This window comes from Perissodus microlepis, chromosome 5 (assembly GCF_051167445.1).
Source record: "Perissodus microlepis isolate ML-2025 ecotype Zambia chromosome 5, ASM5116744v1, whole genome shotgun sequence".
NCBI classification, from domain to species: Eukaryota; Metazoa; Chordata; class Actinopteri; order Cichliformes; family Cichlidae; genus Perissodus; species Perissodus microlepis.
In genome coordinates, this window is record NC_140465.1 from 4,885,709 (window position 1) to 4,904,860 (window position 19,152).

The 19,152-nt window shown below is 39.6% G+C and overlaps 1 protein-coding gene across 3 annotated transcripts in view; it reads right to left on the bottom strand.

Annotated features, from left to right (window-relative positions):
- Nucleotides 1–1,662: 1,662 nt before the first annotated feature.
- Nucleotides 1,663–19,152, bottom strand: part of cdk18 (cyclin dependent kinase 18) — a 63,370-nt gene continuing 45,880 nt past the window's right edge. For all 3 annotated transcript variants that reach the window (XM_084927470.1, XM_084927469.1, XM_084927468.1), the window contains 10 exons: nucleotides 18,399–18,493; nucleotides 18,243–18,305; nucleotides 16,948–17,071; nucleotides 16,439–16,559; nucleotides 15,643–15,740; nucleotides 11,209–11,314; nucleotides 10,734–10,776; nucleotides 10,557–10,647; nucleotides 9,077–9,154; nucleotides 1,663–7,870 (listed from right to left, as the gene is read on the bottom strand). In XM_084927470.1, coding sequence (XP_084783596.1) covers nucleotides 7,836–7,870; nucleotides 9,077–9,154; nucleotides 10,557–10,647; nucleotides 10,734–10,776; nucleotides 11,209–11,314; nucleotides 15,643–15,740; nucleotides 16,439–16,559; nucleotides 16,948–17,071; nucleotides 18,243–18,305; nucleotides 18,399–18,493 — 854 coding nt within the window. In that variant the 3' untranslated portion in view covers nucleotides 1,663–7,835. The remainder of the gene's footprint in view (nucleotides 7,871–9,076; nucleotides 9,155–10,556; nucleotides 10,648–10,733; nucleotides 10,777–11,208; nucleotides 11,315–15,642; nucleotides 15,741–16,438; nucleotides 16,560–16,947; nucleotides 17,072–18,242; nucleotides 18,306–18,398; nucleotides 18,494–19,152) is intronic.

A 19,152-nucleotide genomic window follows, 5' to 3' on the forward strand; every position in this document is an offset into this window, starting at 1 on the left:
TGGTGAAATATAATTAAAATATTTTTTTTATTTATTATTATATGTGGACTTCTTACACTCATATTTCTTCCAACAAAAAATCTGAGCCATAGGTCCCCAGGGTGAAACAGTTCCCTCAGTTTCCGGTGGAAATGCATTGTTTCCTTTACTGAGAGACATGCGTAGCCTTCTGAGGACCAAGTCACCAGCAGTGACATGTTCAGGGTTAGCTTTAGGGTTTGTGAGTGGGAAGGTGTAACTATAAAAGATGTATCTTTCAAATGAAGCATCATACGTTCATTTTGGCCTTGAAGGTTTACCATTTTTCAAACGGGTGAAGATTTTGTAAAAAGAGGGGATATTAACCTCACCTAAACCCTAACCCTGATTCTTCATGGGTTGCCACTGACCTTGTGGACGCTGAAAGGTAAACTTTTAAACTCATTTAAGCTCATTTATGATGCTTTCCATGGCACACAGGGCAGAATCAGATGTTTCTACAATACATTAAGAAACACATTCATTCTCTCCGCTCTCTTCAGTCTCTCTCTGCTTTCCCCTCGCTGAGCAGGAAGAAGCGTCTGCCTGAAGCTTCTTCCTGCTAAAAGAGAGTTTTTCCTTCCCACTGTTGCCAAGTAATTGCTCATAGGGAGTTATCTGATTATGGGTTTTCCCTCTATCATTTTAGGGTTTTACCTTACAATATAATGTCTCTGTTGGTGTGAATTGGTGATATATAGATAAATCAATGAATTGAATTGCAGGACTGGTTTGTACTGCATGGAGGATAAAAAGGAGCAGAGATCTTCATAACTCTATACATGTAAATGCATATAAATTGTATTATTTCATACAAACAGTAATGATGATCTTGACTCTAAGCTAACAGATGAATCTCATGGCAAACAAAAGTGGAACAACTCTATTGCTTGGTCGCACAGGCTGTCGATACAATGATGCCATTAAATCTGTGACTTCTGACAGAACTAAACATCTGCTTTAGAAAAGCTTTCTTCCCGGGGCGTTTCTTTATTGTTGTTACAACACCCCTGACTGATTTAACCATTCTAACACTTCCTGTTTTATACTGGGATAAAAACTGTGGTTGATGGGTGTTTTCAGATCATCGTCTGGCTGTAGGATAAAAGTGAGAATTAAGGAATTACTTTCTGTCTGCACACTTCTGCATGCGTCTCACTGCTGCCACCATCTGTGCCAGTTACAGAAGCTGCAAACATATCCAGAGCGTCATATGATTTCTATGTTTCACTGACACTCTGGAATGACTTGGATTGTGGCCACATCCTGCGTCTCTGCACACCATCTGTCAGGTCTTTATTTCTTTTAAATCAACTCTTTGAATTCCTGCTGCAGTTTACAGGTCTACAAACTCATTATGCCTGTGACACTGACACTCTCTGGATCTGTTTATCTGTCACAGTCAGTTCTCTGGTCCTCCAATCATTTACCTTAACTAATAATAACAACTGAGTTTAATTGTTGTTAACTGAAATTACTGGAGCTGTCACTGTCCTTATATTCTCTTCATTCATCCAGCAAAAACAGCCTGTAGTTGTCCAGTAGCACCACCTTGTGTTTATCTGAGTTACTACTTCTTCTCCTTGGTATCGTGTCCCCCAAGAGCAGCATTATGGTAAACGTACACAAAAAGACTGGAACCAGTTTTCTCCACAATTTCGGTAGTTTATTGATTCATTAATTGAGCAATTATTCAATCAGTTTTATGCCTATGGCGGTCACAGTACATTCAATTTCTCGTTGTATAACAGTGTAGACAAATCCCACAAAATATCACATCTTATACAAAATCTAAACTCATCGTTTATAAAACATTTAGACGTCATCTACAGTTTTTTTTCTTTATTTTTATTTTAAGAGCTCCGCTTTTTTTTAACATCATAAAACTCACTGAGAAAAATGAGAACATCTGTTAAAATACATATATTATTTATTTTTTCTTTATTACAATATTTAAAATAGCTTCATTTACCACAACTAAACACAAAGTAATACTTCTGCCATTGAGGGAGGAGGAGGGGAAGGTTGGAAGTGTAACGTCTACAGCGATACATCCATCTGAAGTCCCTGCAGGTGGGTCCTGAATTCCTCTCTTCGGTGTCTATCTTTGCTCTAACACGCTGACAGGTGAACAGAGGTTGGGATGGTTTTACCATTATTCTATTCACCCACTTGTAGAGGTAGAAAAAAATTTGAATGGCGTCTGTCTCTTCACTCATATACAAGCGTAACCCCATTGACAGTGCTCAGCAAGCACCTGCTTTAGAGGCTCAGTGCTTGACTTAAGGACACTTGGACCCAGCTCTCTGCTTCTCTACTGCTGTCCTCTATGAGCACTTTAAAGTGACATTTGTTTGCTTGCACTTGGATAGAGAGCACACATAGCCAGTAAATCTGTGGATTGACTTATCTATTCAAGCTAAGTAAAATACAACTGGAGTGGCAGTAGATTTCATTAGGACATATCTACACTCACCCAAAAAGGCTTTTACAGCCTCTTGGAATTGCCATCCCCACTCAACGCCTCATTTGGCATGTTAAATCACAGGCAGATTAAAAACTACTGCAGCCTGTGAGACTGTTCACATTAGATGTGCAGCAATACCCAATACTGCAACATAAAAATCAAGGGTTGGTCTTTTTTAGCAGCCAGGATGACTTCAAACTGTCCTTGACATCAGTAAAACAGCACACAGCCATCCACCATTAGCAACCTACATCACATGGTGTGACATCAGTTACTCTGCATTAAAATTATATTAAAACTAGACTCACATGTACACCAGGAATGCCAGTGACATAGTAGCCCATCCACTTCACAGTCCATCATAATCCTCAGGTTATTGTAATGCGTGAAGCTTATACAATAGCAACACATCAGTCACAGCCCTACAGCATTCCCAGCTTTGCTCTTCCTTTTCACTTTAGCAGGGACCATCATTTAGAACATGAACTAGCATAGGCTGATGGGGACAGTGTTTACTGAGATCACAGGCTTAAGCAACAGACTTCTACTGGACTTCTTTTTGCAACTAGAGGACTTGCTCACAGCTGGCCATAGGAAAGAATGCAAGTTTAAAGCACGACCACACTGGTTGTCTGGAATACACAGCAGTGATTTAGAGCCATTCTGCTCAAAATGCAATGACTGGTCTCCCAACCAAAAGCCTTACAAAGGCTGCTGAGTTGCCTTTCTATATCTATTTACTGTATGGAGAGTGCTTACCAATTTTTTAGACCACCTTTCATAAAAACTAGAAAACAGATATTTTAGATATCTGTTAAAAACACGTTTAAAACTAAAAATGTGATTGTTATTTATTACTGAATTCATGTTTTTATACTCAAATTTGAGCCGACACTGGACTTTAGTCAGACATCAATCAAGTGTAGCATTCAACCACCAAAACTAATTTTGTACTTGAATATCAGCAAAAAATTATAACAATTTAGTTTATTTATCTTAATACAAAAATAATAATGATGTGCTTTTTATTTTATTTTTTTGGATTTATGTATAATAGTAAATTTGAAAGTTCATAGATAATGGCAATTACTACACTGTAGTATTAAAAATATGATTTTGATTAAATATGTTGCACAAACTGGTGGATTAAGCATTACAGAAACAAAACTGTCGGTAATTACTGATACTGTTAGCAAGCTGTGACATAAACCTTACATTGGGTTTGGATCAGTCTTTGTCTAATATTAAAATATTATATTAATATTATATTAATATTTTAATATTAAAACTTGTTTGATGATCTGAAACCTGTAAGTGTGACAGATATGCAAAAGGATAAAAAAAAAAAAAAAACAGGAAGGAGGGACTTTTTCATGTCTCTCTCATACATACAGAGCTGAATTCTTACAAAGGCAGCCAGGCTGGTAACGACAGACAAAACAAACTAATATATCTGCAACGTTCAGCGGTGTAAGCACCACCCTGAAAGTTTCAAAACCAGTGCTTACTCAGTACCGCTTTAACTCAGAGGTGACCACATACCGCGAGGCAGGAGAGCAGTGGTCCGAGTACAGTGGTCTTTGAGATTTTCACATATTTTATGGACCTTTTTACTACAGATCACATACTTAGGCCTTGAACGTGTCACAAAATAATGCCTATCTTCTTTTTCAATGGACAGATCAATTTCAAGGAGCAAGTTTATGAAAATTACTGGCACTCCTTTTTTCTGCTGTCTCAGCCGAGTGTAAAGTAAAGTAGTCATTTGTTCACATTCTGTTGATAGGTTTAATTAATTTAAATAATGAGAGGTTTTCAGCTATTTTAAAACAGGATTTTTACAGGTCACTTTCATAACAGCTGGGGAGAAGCCAGCAGCAGCAGTCCAAAACACCTTCCCTGGCCTGTTGGCAACGGCGCATGATTAGGAACTGAGAGCTGATCTGGCAAAACAGTTAAAGTTCCCTGATGTGGTAGCCAAGACAACGCTGAGGCCGGACATCATTCTTACCTCAGCTGATCCCAAGCACGTAATCCTCTTGGAGCTTACTGTGCCTTGGGAAGATGGTATGGAGGAGGTCAATGAGAGAAAGAGGGAAAAGTATTCTGTGCTAGTGGAGGAGTGCAGGAGTAATGGTTGGCCAGATGCCAACCCATCGAAGTGGGATGTTGAGGATTCGCGGGTCAGTCCCTCTGCAGGGAATACAAAATGCTGGGCATCGTAGGGGCCAGCCAGCGAAGGGCTATCAAGTTGGCCACCAACGCAGCAGAAGCGGCGTCAAAGTCGCTGTGGATCAGAAGAGGAGAGGCGTGGCATGTAGGGTAGCACTACCTGGCCACAAGCTGGGGCTTGATCAACACTAGCTGGGTCGCCTGGCAGAGGGGGTCTGATTGTTGAAAGACCCGAAACCCCCCATGACCTCAGGTTACATCACTGATGATGTGTCCAAGGGCACCAAACGGTGTATCTAAAACTATTAATAATACCTCAGTTGCCTCAACACCTCAGAGGTTTTAATGAGGATACCTCAGCAGCACTGAACAAGAAGGAAGAGGACAGGCAAGATGTCAGAGCAAATTAAGGACAGAGGAGAGTATCAATATCCAAAAGCCATTATCACTTTTGTCTCCAGATAATATTCATTGAACAGGACATACACATAAGCTCTTGGCTCAAATGATCACATGGGAACTATTAAAAACACAGATGTGAAATTCTCACCTGTCTATTAACAGATGAGTGTACTTATCACTGTATGCGCTTTTGTTTAGTGAATCTACTGTGAAAAGCTGCTCTCTAACAACAGGCTGTGCAAATTATGAAGGGTAGTGGTGACCCCTATTAAACTGATACGAGAAAGTACTACAGGGCATATTTTCTCCATTCACTGGTTTAGGAATGGGGGGTTTGGTAAAATATGGGGTCATACTTTGGAACCGTGTAAGGAAAGACACAAAGGGAGGGGAACAGGCTTCAGAGGACACTTCCGGCTTGTGCAAATAGGAAACTACAAAAATACATACACCCATAGTGAGTTATTTACATACACAAAATAAATGCCTCCTAGCACATTGGATACACTGAAGCAAATATAATTTCTTCACAAGCTAAAATATCATGCACAGTTTACTAAGGCAACTTCAAAAAACTGGTGTGAAAGTCAGCTGTTAACACTGTAAGGAATGTTACCCCACAATGAGAAGACACGGGCACTGTAGCGAGGCGAGTCTATCCAGTTTCCAGGTTTATATTCACAACGGAGTCAGATTTTATGGTAGCTTCAGTGGTGGTTACATGACGGCAGAGGTACTGCAAATGAGCAGTGTGACGCTATGCCTACAACTTCAAGACTGTTATATGATAACAGTAACCCATAGCTGCCACACTGGGGCCTAAGAAAGTCGGAGGTAATATCACAATACATCCGATTCCATTCTGTTCAATAACAACAGCTGAGATAAGGTATATACATGTAGATGCTGCAATGCTTACTTCTGTTCATTGGACCATTGTGTCAACACGGTTGCCATATTGTTCATGAAGAGCTGAACCTCCAGTTGTAACTATGGGACAGAGGCTCATACTCAATTAAAAATGACCATGAGTGAATTTTAAAATGATTTTGGATAGGATAATGTGATGTGAGATACAGAGTTATATTTAATCTGTGGGTTTCCCTATAAGAATATTTTAATAACAAAATATCTTAAGTTGTTGTTAGCAACCCTAATACTTCGATAATATAACACTTAAAGTTAACTTTCCAATTCTACAGGTGCTTTTCATAAACTTGAGCGGTAAAAATCAACTGTCAAATGCAACTCACACCATTTAAACCCATTTACTGTGCTGTCAAAGTGTAAGTAAATTGCGACTGCATTTCAGATTAGTGCCGTGCTGAATCCTTGGTCAGGTAAGCGAGAGTGCAGAGAAGCACCTCACAAGACTGAAAGCAGCACCTACAAGTATATATTCATTACAAAGCCAAGAGAGCATCAACGCCTTCTGCAACACACAGTGAACACAGAAACTGAACATGGTTTGACCACTACATGCTAAAACTACCATGCAACCCTGCACTGTTAAACAGACTGATTATTGAGCAATAATATTATATCAGTCTTCAAATATCTAATTTAATATCTGTGTGCCTATAACGTGCCATTTTAAAAGATGCCCTTCCAGAATAAACTTTTAGCTATTAGCATAATTACAAATGTCAGTGGGATTTGGAATAAGTTTTTAGCTAGCTGGGATAGCTAACCGTCACTAGCTAATGCACATTATGCATAGCTCGTCACATTATGCAAAGTAATGAATGACCATGAAGCCTTACTGAGTGTTTTTCTGTGAGCCACATAATGTTTTTGCCTCATCAGTTCACCAAAACACTTTGCAAATGCATACGAGTCCGTTATTAAGCAAGTGCCTAGCAGCACCCAGAGTTATATCTAACATTACAGTTTTTTAAAATTTCAGATTAGCAAAGCAAAGGGGCTTAAAAACATGATATGAATGTCTTGTGTGACAATAAAATATTAACTATATATTTACACAATGTTTAAACAAATTACATCACAAAATCGATAATCCAAGTAACAGAAAAAAATGTGACTATTCTCTTTGGTTTCTGGTCAGCCTTTTCTGTGGGTAGTGGTGGTGTATAAGTTTTAACCCTGTCCTCAAACTACAAATCCCTGGTGAATCACTGTTGAGAGAAGAATTAGGATTCATAAGGGTCCTTGGTTGCCAAACTGTGTCTTTAAGCTACATATCAGTGTTAGACCATAAGTTTTGTAAGATAAAACCAGAAAATAATTTAGAAACCAACTGACCTGGAACAAACTCAACACATAATGCAATACTTGCATTTCTGTTAGGGCAAAGACACGCACACCTGCAACTGTATCCATTGTTCCAGTTGTGATAGCAGCTACTTTGAATGGCTAGAACCCTGGGTGTGCTCTGAACACTATGTAAAGCAGTCCTGTGTAAGTATAGCATAGCAGAGCGTTTCATCTAGTGCTCCGTTTCTTCTTAGGCTGAAATGCATGTGCGTGTCGGGAGGATGAATCTCTCATGTGTCCAGTTACATCACGGCAGCATGTTCAGTGTAGCTGATTGTGCAAATGTGTGCAAATATGTATGAATAGAGAAGGTATATCAAGTGCAATACAAGTTTGTCTCCAGAAACTCTGTGTGCCTCCACGGTCAGCTGCCATGGAAATGAGTGCGTGTTTGTCCGTGCAGGTGAACATGCTGTGAATGTGCTGAGCTGCGATGGCCTTGGTGTTGTGATCTGAAAAGGCAGTTCCTTGCCGTCTTCTCTCTTCATCCTCTCCACGACCTCTAGAAGATGCTTTGTCTTCGGTTCTTTCCTCGACCTGTAATTGAAGTTGACACTTGTCGTTGGCATTGACTAATAGGGCATGACCAAAATCTCATATCCCGATATAAGACATCTATCGTCCGATATCGATATAAATCACAAAAATGTAACATTTTCTGTAAATTCTGTGAATCTCGGGCAGCTCGACTTGCGGGAAGTGTTTCCAGCTGCGCGTCATGTAGCTGGAGTCAAGTGTTTTAACCGATGCATGAAACGATACATTTTTAGACATAAGTTGTAACGGCCGCCGTTTTCTTTGTGAGTATTTATTACACGGCGTGCTGCGGGGAAAAGCCTGTTCTAACGTTTGAGTCTAAGGTTTATTTTTTAGCACCTGGCGGCTTTTTTAACTTCTCATCCGTAAATAATCTGCTCTTTCATGTGATTCAGTTTATTTTGAAAAGTCTCAACAGGATCTTGAGCTTTATTGTGAAAGGTTTATGTGGAACATAAACAAGCGGACACGCGATGGTGTTACCGTCGTTGTTGCTAACGACAACGCATAATAACAGCCGCTTGTCCGTCTGTAGTGTGGTTATATTAAATATAAGAGAAAGAGAGAACTTAAAGAAATTAATATAGCCACTACAGTGACCATCAAAATGATGAAAAAATATTGCCGTAAACAGTTTATTTTGCGACACCACGAAACAAACGATAGCGTAAAATGAAACGATAGACGTTTTTATATCGTCATCTGATATATATCGTTATATTGAACAGCCCTATTGACTAATTCAAACAAATAAAAGCAATTTTTAAAAGAAAGAATGACTCGTGTTTTTTTCCTCAAAGGAATCTCTCAACCTAACATTAATTAGTTTGATTAAAGAGTAGTAGAACTCTCACAATAGCTGAGCCTACTTTCCAAAGAAAAGGAAATGAAAAAGTAGAGAGGGCTTTATTACTTTTACTTGTCTTTCAGTTCCCCTGAGAGTTTTTGGAGTGGCAATTTTATTGCATTAGAATAAACAAACATGGCATGCTGGCCTCTCAGAGTGCTTTGCTAATTGACAAAGTACATGTGCAGACACCTCAGCATTTCAAGAACAAAGTTGTTTTTTTAGAATCAGATAAATTAACAATGAAGGAAATTTTTCTTTTGTGAACAATATGAAGAAAACACAAAGACTGAACGTTATAAATGTTATTTATGTGAACAACAAGCGGCCAGATTTTGCACTGAGGTCAGATCCCTTACCTAAAGGCTGGAATACTGAGCTGCGGTGTCCTGGGTCCTTCTGGAGCTGCACCTCTCTGAGAGAAAACACTGAAGCAGCTGTAACGCAGGTGGAGAACAAACGTAGCACAAAGCAAGTAAGGACACTTTTGTTTGGTCAGTTATTCCTTTGCTCTATAGTAATAGTTCTTCACAATAAATCGTAAACAACTGGAAAGACTTTGTTGCCCTTGAAATGGTGCCACATTTGTAAGGAGTGAGTAGACCACTGAATGTGGGCTGCTCCCATGAAAACCTTGCAAAAGCTTCTCTGTCAGTACCAAACAGCTTATTCTGCTGTTGGGTGTTGTTTGTTGTTGTTTACTGTATTGACAATTTAATGTATTCATTTAACAATAAAGGCCTTCAGTAGCATGCGGAGGAACCATACACAGCTGACACAGGCTGCAACCTCCTCATGCTGATTCACTTTTAGACAAAATCATGGTGAAAATCAAGGCGAAAAACCCCCCAAAACATTTACGCATCTAACATGCCAGTTTGAATGAGCAGAGTAAAAGACTGCAACACAATGGATGAGAAAGATTTAAAGAAAAAGGGAAGAGGCTCTTTAGACATCAGAGAAAACCAGGACAACATCATTGTGAGATGGTATGACAAAGCTGTGAACCTGCGCTCTTCTTGTGTTTAAGGAAGGAGTTCACCTTCTTCATATACCACTTTCAGGTTCAGATCCCAAAGATGGTACATGTATATGTGGTGGCACACCGTTACAGTGGCAATAATCTCTACAGAAGACCAGAAGAAATTAAAGCCCAGGCAGAAACCCATGCCCCTGTGAAGGTTTCAGGCTGCAGCTGGCACCTCTCTCAGCCCAGCAAAGGGCAAAGTCACTTATCCTCTTGAGTAACAGGAGAATTCATTTTTAGGCCCTCCCTTGTCACAAAGGGGTTGCCAGTGCGAGCAGCTTCACATGCTTTATTTGGAGGAGTTTCATACTGGATACTTCTGATTCTGATTCGACCCCAAAGGGCATTTCTGTCTCTGGCTGGAATTGAACAACTGACCTTTTGCTTGTCAAGCAAATGTTAATCACTATGCAATAAGACAAAGTTGGTCCAAATATATACAAATCTGTTCTCTGTCAAGATGACCCCACACTGCTTCAACAATGTTGAAAAGCAGGCTCTGGAGAGGTTCATCTACGGGTGTCCCCCCAATTGGAACAGGGTCATAATTAACTAAATTAGCTACACACTGGTCATACACTGCTATGAAAAGACAAACTGACATGCAGGAAAAGACATTTGTTTCTGAAGAGTGATAATACAGCAGCAGGAAAATATTATCCACACACAGAGTAAAAATATTCCTGCCTACAGTAATTAGAACAAATATTGAGTTTAGTACTTTAACTTAGTACAAAGCACCATCAGCGTTCATGCTTTGTTAGATATTGATTCTCTCTCTCTCTCTCTCTCTCCGTGTGTGTGTGTCTTACTGTCTGCCAAATTATGAATGTTGTCTCCCAGACTCAGGAAGTAGGGGTGACGTAGAGCGGTTTCAGAGGAGAGTCTGCTCCGGGTGTCATACTGCAATCATGAGATAAAAACAGCTCATCGGTGAGTCTGAATATTTAGGTCCTCATAACCAGGAGTGTGGATGTGTGGTCCTTTACCAGCAACAGAGCAGACAGCAGGTCAATCCCTTCTGGGTCCAACCTTAGAGACACAAAGCAACAGTTCAGACTGTATAATGAGTTTAGCTGCAAGAAATACAGTTTCCGTATAGGACACTAATTATGCCTTTAAATACATATTACTACTGTAAACAATGAATAACATTTTTATACTGTATTGTATTTTGTGTTTAGAATTGACATAATTAACTTTGAGTTCAGTTAACTATGTAAGACCTGAAACATGACAACAACATTAGCATATTGGGGACAAATAAAGTTACCATTATCAATGTGATGGCTCAAAAACTAGTTACTTTCTTCAAAAATGTTTTGCATCCTTTAAAAAAAACAAACAAAAAAAACATACTGATACCAGCATCAGCAATTATTCTGCATGTGATGCTAATTAGCAAATGTTAGCTTGTTTTTTGTGTCAGTGAATAGGCAGTGAACAGAAGATTGTGAGTTTTACCGGGGCACATGGTTGATGAGAGCTTGAGGTCTGTACTGAGGAAAGAGGTAGGACATAAATTCCTCATTACTGCTGATACCAGGCCAGGTCTCCTCTGTCGGAGTGCCTGTTGGGCAAAGAAACAAAAGAAATACTTGATCAGAGGACACTGCCAGCTAACATTTTCATACAAATGTTGAGCTGATCTATATCTAAATCAGGAGCAAGACAAACATTAAGCTCACTGAATCGTTACTGAATAGACACCAATAAAATTATGGTGCAATGCAAACTACAGTAGAAGATGGTAGGGAATTAAAGGGCACACTTTTGGGGTTCAAGCACAGTTGGGCAAGAAGAATTTTATTAAAAATCTGCAGGAACTAACAAATGGATCAACAATCTCTGGAAACAAGGCTAAATATTATTGCTAATGAAGGCTTGCTCAAAGAAATTGTCAGGCGCTGGGTCTGTGACTGAGCGTTTTGAGTTTATTTTGCATTTTTGATTCCTCATGTTATATTAGAAATATGTTTAGTTCTTTGTTTGTTATTATTAGTTAGAATTTAATTGAGTTTCATTCTAGTTTTTGTTTCATCTATAACTCCTGATTTATAAGTCTTTTGTTGTCCTCTTTGTAGTCTGTCTTGTCCTCAGTGTTTTTACTTTTCAGTTATGCCTGTGTGTCCGTCTCTCAGCGTGTTCCATGTTCTAATTGTCCGGCTTGTGTTGTCATGTCTACGTCTCTCCATGGTTCCTGTTTTATTTTGAAGAGTTTAGTGTTTTCATGTTTAATGTGTTTAGTTTTACTTTGCCCTGTGGCATCATGTTTATTTGTGTCTCCCCAGGTCTTTGAGGATTGGATGTTACTTATGGAATCATTATTATGGAAAGAATTGTCTTCTCTGTGAGACTTCAGGAGAGTAAATTTGAGAAAATGTAAATTTGAAAGTTATTATTCAATTTTTACATTTTTTTCTCGATTACCTTTGGTCAGTGATGGGAATAACAGCATTACAAGTAACGGCGTTACTTTTTTAAGTAATGAGTAATCTAACTAATTACTATTCCTATCGTTACAACGCCGTTGTAAGAAAATGCGGTCCGTTACTATTTTTCAACAAACTTACGGTTGAAGCTGTGTTCAGCTTACCGCATCTTATATCAGTTGCACGGAAGCAGCTGCGCGCGCTCCCGCGGACGGTAATCACGATCACTGCACAACACCTGGAGCTCAGGGGGCAAAACAATCACATGAGTGCTGCTGTTTGACTGAGGAAGTCGTGGTAAGCCAATCACATGACCAGCGTTTTTCCCTCAATAGTTTCGTCACATTTACTGTCTAAGGACAGCGCAGCAAGCACTCTCTGCTTATGAGCCAAAAAAAACCCCCCAAAAAACCGTGAAGTTTTAGGAGTGACGGAGAGCGAGAGAGAGAGAGAGCAGAAAGAGAGAGAGAGAGAAAGTTTTGAGATGTGAGAGATTTGCGACATTTAGCGTGTTTGGAGTGTGTAGTTAATATGTTGTCTTGTGTAGTTAGTGTGTAGTGGTGTGGATAGTTTTGTGTTGTGTGTCAGAACAATGAGGCCACTGCTGTCTCCAGGTAGAAAAAGCAGTGATACACCTGCTGCTGGCATACCTGCAGGTATCAGGCTGTGATGTTCTCCTTTATAGTGGACAGAAATCATCTTTTTGGAGTGGCACAAATAATTTGTTTGGCATCTTGTTGAATGCAGAACAGCTGATTGTTCTGTAAATAGTTTGAAATGGTTATTTGAAAAATCAAGGTAAAAGGTAAATGGCTGCAAATAACTTTGTTATCGCCCTTTGTGAGGGCGATCGTGGCTCAAGCGTTGGGAGTTCGCCTTGTAATCGGAAGGTTGCCGGTTCGAGCCCCGGCTCGGACAGTCTCGGTCGTTGTGTCCTTGGGCAAGACACTTCACCTACCGCCTACTGGTGTTGGCCAGAAGGGCCGATGGCGCGATATGGCAGCCTCGCTTCTGTCAGTCTGTCCCAGGGCAGCTGTGGCTACAACTGTAGCTTGCCTCCACCAGTGTGTGAATGGGTGTGTGAATGGGTGGATGACTGGGTGTGTAAAGCGCTTTGGGGTCCCTAGGGGGGACTAGTAAAAGCGCTATACAAATACAGGCCATTTACCAGGCCATTTGTTGTTTGCAAAACTTGTGCATAGGATTTTAAAATTGACAATTTATATTTGCATTTAAAGTTATGAAATATGATTCAATAAACATGTTTGTGGTTGTTACAGTAAAAAAATATAACTTTTTCTACTCTGATTTTATGTTTTTTGTCTGATTTTAGATCAATTGTGTTGATACAGTTTGTCAAAATGAAAACATAACTGTAAATTCAGACACATGAGGTTGTGCTGAAAAGGATGATACCAAACAAGCAAAGTAAATAGTTTTTAAAGGTGAAATGTGAAGGAAACATCAAAAGTAGTTAAAAATGGCCAATTATACCCTGGACCCCAGAGGGTTAAACATTTTTTTAAAGTAACGCAATAGTTACTTTTCAAGTAATTAATTACTTTTAGAATATTGTAACTCAGTTACTAACTCAGTTACTTTTTTGAAGAAGTAACTAGTAACTATAATTAAGTAACTTGCCCAACACTGCCTTTGGTGGGGTTTTTGTGTGTTTTCACAGGTGGTTCTTTTCTGCACTCATGTTAACATCAGCTCTTCTTCTCAGTTACGTTCAACTTGAAACAAAGTGGATGGAAATCTTTGCTGCCTATGAACACGATAAACTACAAAAAAGCATGGAGCTGCATTTTATTGTTTCATTAGAGCATTTTAAAAGGTTACATTTATGTGTGAACATGTATCTTTGTATTACATAAGTGTGCCTGTCTATATTGTTACATGTGCTTTGTACAAAGGCCTCTCCTAAAAATGAGCTCATGATCTCAAGGATTAAATAAATGTTTTTAAAATAACAACATGCACAAATGATATTCAGGTCTATACTAACTTACTCTTGGGAGATGTGCTTGTACCCGGCCTTATAAAATCTTGGTTGGCAGCTTTGTGTATGGCACATACAGTACTGTGCAAAAGTTTTAGGCAGGTGTGAAAAAATGGTGTAAACAAAGAATGCATTCAGAAATATAAATGATTGTTTATTGGCCCCAAATGTATTCTGCAGCAGGACGATGATCGCAAACACACAACAAAGTCATTAAGAATTATCTTCAGTGTAAAGAAGAACTGGAAGTACTGGAAGTGATGGTACGGCCCCCACAGAGTCCTGATCTCAACATCAACGAGTGTGTCTGAGATTACACGAAGAGACAGAAGGATGTGAGGAAGCTTACATCCACAGAAGATCTGTGCTTAGTTCTCCAAGATGTTTGGAATAACCTACCACCAGAGTTCCTTCAAAAACTGTGCAAGTGCACCTAGAAGAAGGCAAAGGGAGGTCACACCAAATACTGATTGGATTTACATGTCTCTTTTGTTCATTCACTGCATTTTTTTTGATTGATAAAAATTAATTATTAACACTTCAATTTGTGAAAGAATTCTTTCTTTACAGCATTTTTTCTCACCTGCCTGAAACCTTTGCACAGTACTGTATAAAGACGCGGCAGTTTGTATATGCATAAGGAAGTCAATTTATTTATTAAGTTCAACTTTACGAATCGGATGAGTTTGTATTTGTGGATCTGGGTGGTTTTGTGGAATTTGTGGCAAAACCCCACGTCGGCACGTGATGCGATCTGTAAATATCAGGCGATTGGTGCACAAGCATGCAAAGTTTGGTAAGTGAGCGGGAGAGAGGTTAGACGTAGTCTTAGACAAAGCTTTAAAAAGCTCTTTGAAAGAGAAATTTATCCAATTCAAGAAACTCAACTTGTGTGTAAATTGTGCATAAATAATGACTATTTATTCAGGTTTGCATGTAAAATAGTTTCATGTGTGGTCAGTTGCTTCACATTTGTGTGGACTGAATCACACTGGGTAAATTCCCAGATGATTAAATATGCAACTATTTTGCTGGTAATAACTGAAATGAGTAAAGAAAATCAACAGCCTATTTATGCAAGATAATCCATAATTTTATTGGGGGGGGGATTGCCTGGGTCTGATTATTGGGGGGTCATAACCCCCCAACCTCCCTGGAAATTACGCCCCTGGTGGACCATATCGTACGCATTTGGAACCCTTTTGAGGCAAATTTCTCTCCATAAAAATGCTTCAGAATAACAATTCAGAGCAGAATATGCTGAATGTAGAACATACATGAGCTGTGTCGAACTCTGAATATGCAATATTTGGAATAGAAATGAAATATTAAATATAGTGGCCAAGTCCTCTAAGACTTTTAAACTTGGTCGAGGATGAAGACGATTTAAAGCTTTACTTATTGTCTCTCGCTGCTGTAATATCCTTTAGTATGGCCTTTACATTTGAATAATGTTTTTCTTACCCATGAGCCTAAAAATTAGATGTAGTTCTTCCTTCACAGTGGCACCAGGAAACATAGGACGACCTGTTGCCATCTCATACAGGATGCAGCCTACGCCCCTGTGAGAAGGAGGCGGAGATAAGGAGGCACAGAGGAGGACGAGCTGTTAGGTATAAAAATTCTGAGTGAGGTCGAGTTCAACACACACACACACACACACACACACACACACACACACACACACACACACACACACACACTTCAAAGACTGTTAATTGTAAGTGCAAACTAGTATGCAGTGAGTGGGCACAGTCCAGCCTTTTGTTCCACACAGGATGGCGTGGTGAAGAGGCATCCTGCAGTCTGATGAGAGTGTATGTAGCTCTGTGTGCTCATAAAAGGCTGCTGTGTTGCTAGAGAGCCACATTTATATTTCTGATTTAGCAGAGCTGTGGGGGTGTTCTCACCACAGCAAACTGTGTGCAAAAACACGTAAGGAAAGTGAATGCACGCCCCTTTGTATGACTAGTGACTCACCTCACTGCTAACAACCTGTGACATTTTAATAGACAGAACTGAGTCATGGAAATCCTGGATGGCCCTCGAGAATATTTGAGTGTTTCACCAAGTAACAGGATTTTATTGTAACCAGGGTCGGCACCAATTCCTTTCCTGACAAGCTCAGTGGTTTAAAGTACACTTCTAGCTGTGTTTCAAGCATTTAGTTTCCAGCCAAGCAGGTCAGTGTGCACCGTGACTGATGTGGAAAAATGTAAGGACGGCCCTTCGACAGAAACGTCTATTGTCCCCTGCTTACCACATGTCGATGGGTGTGGAATATTCTGTAGAGCCTAGCAGCACGTCAGGAGGTCGATACCAAAGCGTTACCACCTCATTGGAATAGGTCTTAGTGGGGACGGACTTGGCCCTGGCCAGACCTGGACATTACACAAGTCACAGGACCTCAGTAACAGCACAGTGAAATATCATAAGTCCATCATCTACACACTGTGAGCAGGTATAGAGAAGCTTCCGCTATCCGCTCATTACCCGTGTTTATTTAAAACTTTTGAAATGCAGTCAGAAAGTACTGGTGGATTTAACTACCCATTTCCAGCAGAAAACTGTGAAAACTCAGAGTGAGGGGCACAGTTGCTAGGATACAGGAAGTAAAGGTGCTAAAGTAATTAGGACAGGCGATCTCTTGAGTGGCAGTAAAATAGAACTGGAGAGTGATCATGCCCAGAAATGTGCCGTTTCCTTCACAAAAGTTTACTTGTTAATGTGTACGTGTTGTTGTGTGTTTGTTATTGTTCTCCTTCCTACCAAAATCAGCTAATTTCAATTCGCCCTTATCATTGATGAGCAGGTTCTGAGGCTTTAGGTCTCTGTGGAGGATTTTTCTCTTGTGACAATAGGACAGACCACGCAGCAGCTGGAACATGAAGATCTGCAGACAGAAACATGAAAGGAGGGTGTAATTACCAGCACAACAATACAGGACCAGTCTGAGGAGAAAAAGAGTTGCAGTAGTTGTGTAATAGTTAAGATTTAAAACAAAAGAAAAGATAAAAACAAAACAATCTTTAATAAAAATGACACTAAGGGACGCTTCCACAAATCACCCTCTGTGAACACAGTTCATCGTGCCGTTCACAAAGCAAGGTCAAAGGTCTGTGAACATGTGCACAGCATCTAGAAACAGCATCCTCTTCTCTCGGTTATGCTCATTTAAACTGGACTGTGGTGAAGTGTCAAACTGTCCTGTAGTCAGATGAATCGAAATTTGAAGTTCTTTTTAGAAAACATGGATGCCCCACCCACTGAAAGTGGGAATGGATCTGGAAAGGCAGCATTAATTCTGAGAGGTAAGTACAGACCTTATTTACATCTTAAAATGGCACATTCCCTTAATTTAAACATTTGATATGTTTTCTATGTTCAGTGTATTGCATAACTATCATCTATTATCATCAGAGTTTCCTTAAACAATGTAGTTGTCATGCTGGAGGGAATATATCTCTCAGCTGGCCTGGGAATGCTTTGGTTTTTCCATGGACAAACTAGAGGAGGTGGCTGGGGAGAGGGTGGTCAACTTAGGCTGCTGCTGCGACCAGGGCCCAAATAAGCAGAAAAAAATTGATCAATCACATTTCTGTCAATCATTTAAATACTCTCCTTCCAAAATTTTTCAAGCTGAAAGGGAAGCTCCCATAAATACATATGCAATAAGGTCAGCTTTCCACTGCACAATTTACACTGGACCTAGTTATGAATATGGAGAGCAACTCTTAGTATCAAAAAACTAAACAGTTTTGTCCTGATACAGACCGTAGATCTGCCCAAAGGTTTTCACATTTGCAAACAAATAGTTCGTTTTGGCTGCTCTCTTATTCACGTGGGTCACTGTAGCAGGTGGCTCCACAGTGGCAGAATTTTTTGTTGGTTCCCCCTGATTGTAATTTGGTTTGGTGAGGTTCGGTGACCTCCCGACCTTTGTTAAAGAAATGTTAAATGCATTTTTCAGGAAACTTACTTAGTGCTACAGCTTGCAGCCTGCAACTGAACTATTTGGTCTACAATGTGCAGTATGTAGATGATGATTCATGCATATGACTCACCTTGACATTATGCATGCTCATGAGGTTCCCACAGTTGTCCAAGTACTGTTTAAGATCACTGTCCTGAAACACACAGTCAAATTGATCCATTTTGCTTTTTGGTATTTGAGATCAACATCTTCAGAAAACCTAATAAAGATGAAGTGATATACTCACAAGATACTCAAACACCAGAGTAAGGCAGCGGTCGGTGTGGATGATGTCATGCAGGGTGACAATGTTAGCGTGCTTCAGGTTCTTTAGCAGAGACACTGGTTGGGCAAGGGAAGGAGACATGAAGTGAGCTATTTTATTCAACAAAACCTGACAACACTACACCCGAGGTGTGAAACTAAATGTTCTGGCTTCACTTATTTGTCCACCTTTATATACAGTCTGTGGTCTAAAGCTAGCAGCTGTGTGTTGCTTTAAAGTTTGCATAGCCACTGTACAACAAAAAGAGAGAGGGAGAAAATTTGCAGCTCTTTGATCCTTTTCATCAAATTTAACACACACGCATGTACTGATTTTTTTCATGCTACTTTATACTCCTACTTCACTGTTTCCACACAAAGATTTTGTGTTTTGAGTTTCTGATATATTATGTTCATTTAAGTTTCACTCACTGTTACTATTTAATGAGTTCCCTTTTACTTATTTTCTTTGGCTTGCATTCCCTTTGGATTCTTTGGACATTGTAAATTGTTCAGATTAAATTTGCACTTAATGTTTTGAGTTTGATTTTGCGTCTTCTGCGTCTTGCATTTTGGTCTGCAAGATCTTTCCACATCTCAGCCTAAGAGACAGAATAAAATAACTAGAACAACTAGACTAGAATAAACCAAACAAAAATAAAAATTTAATGATGATCAAAATTCCATAACACTGTAAAATCCCGAGACCGTGACATGACTCACATGAGGAACATTTA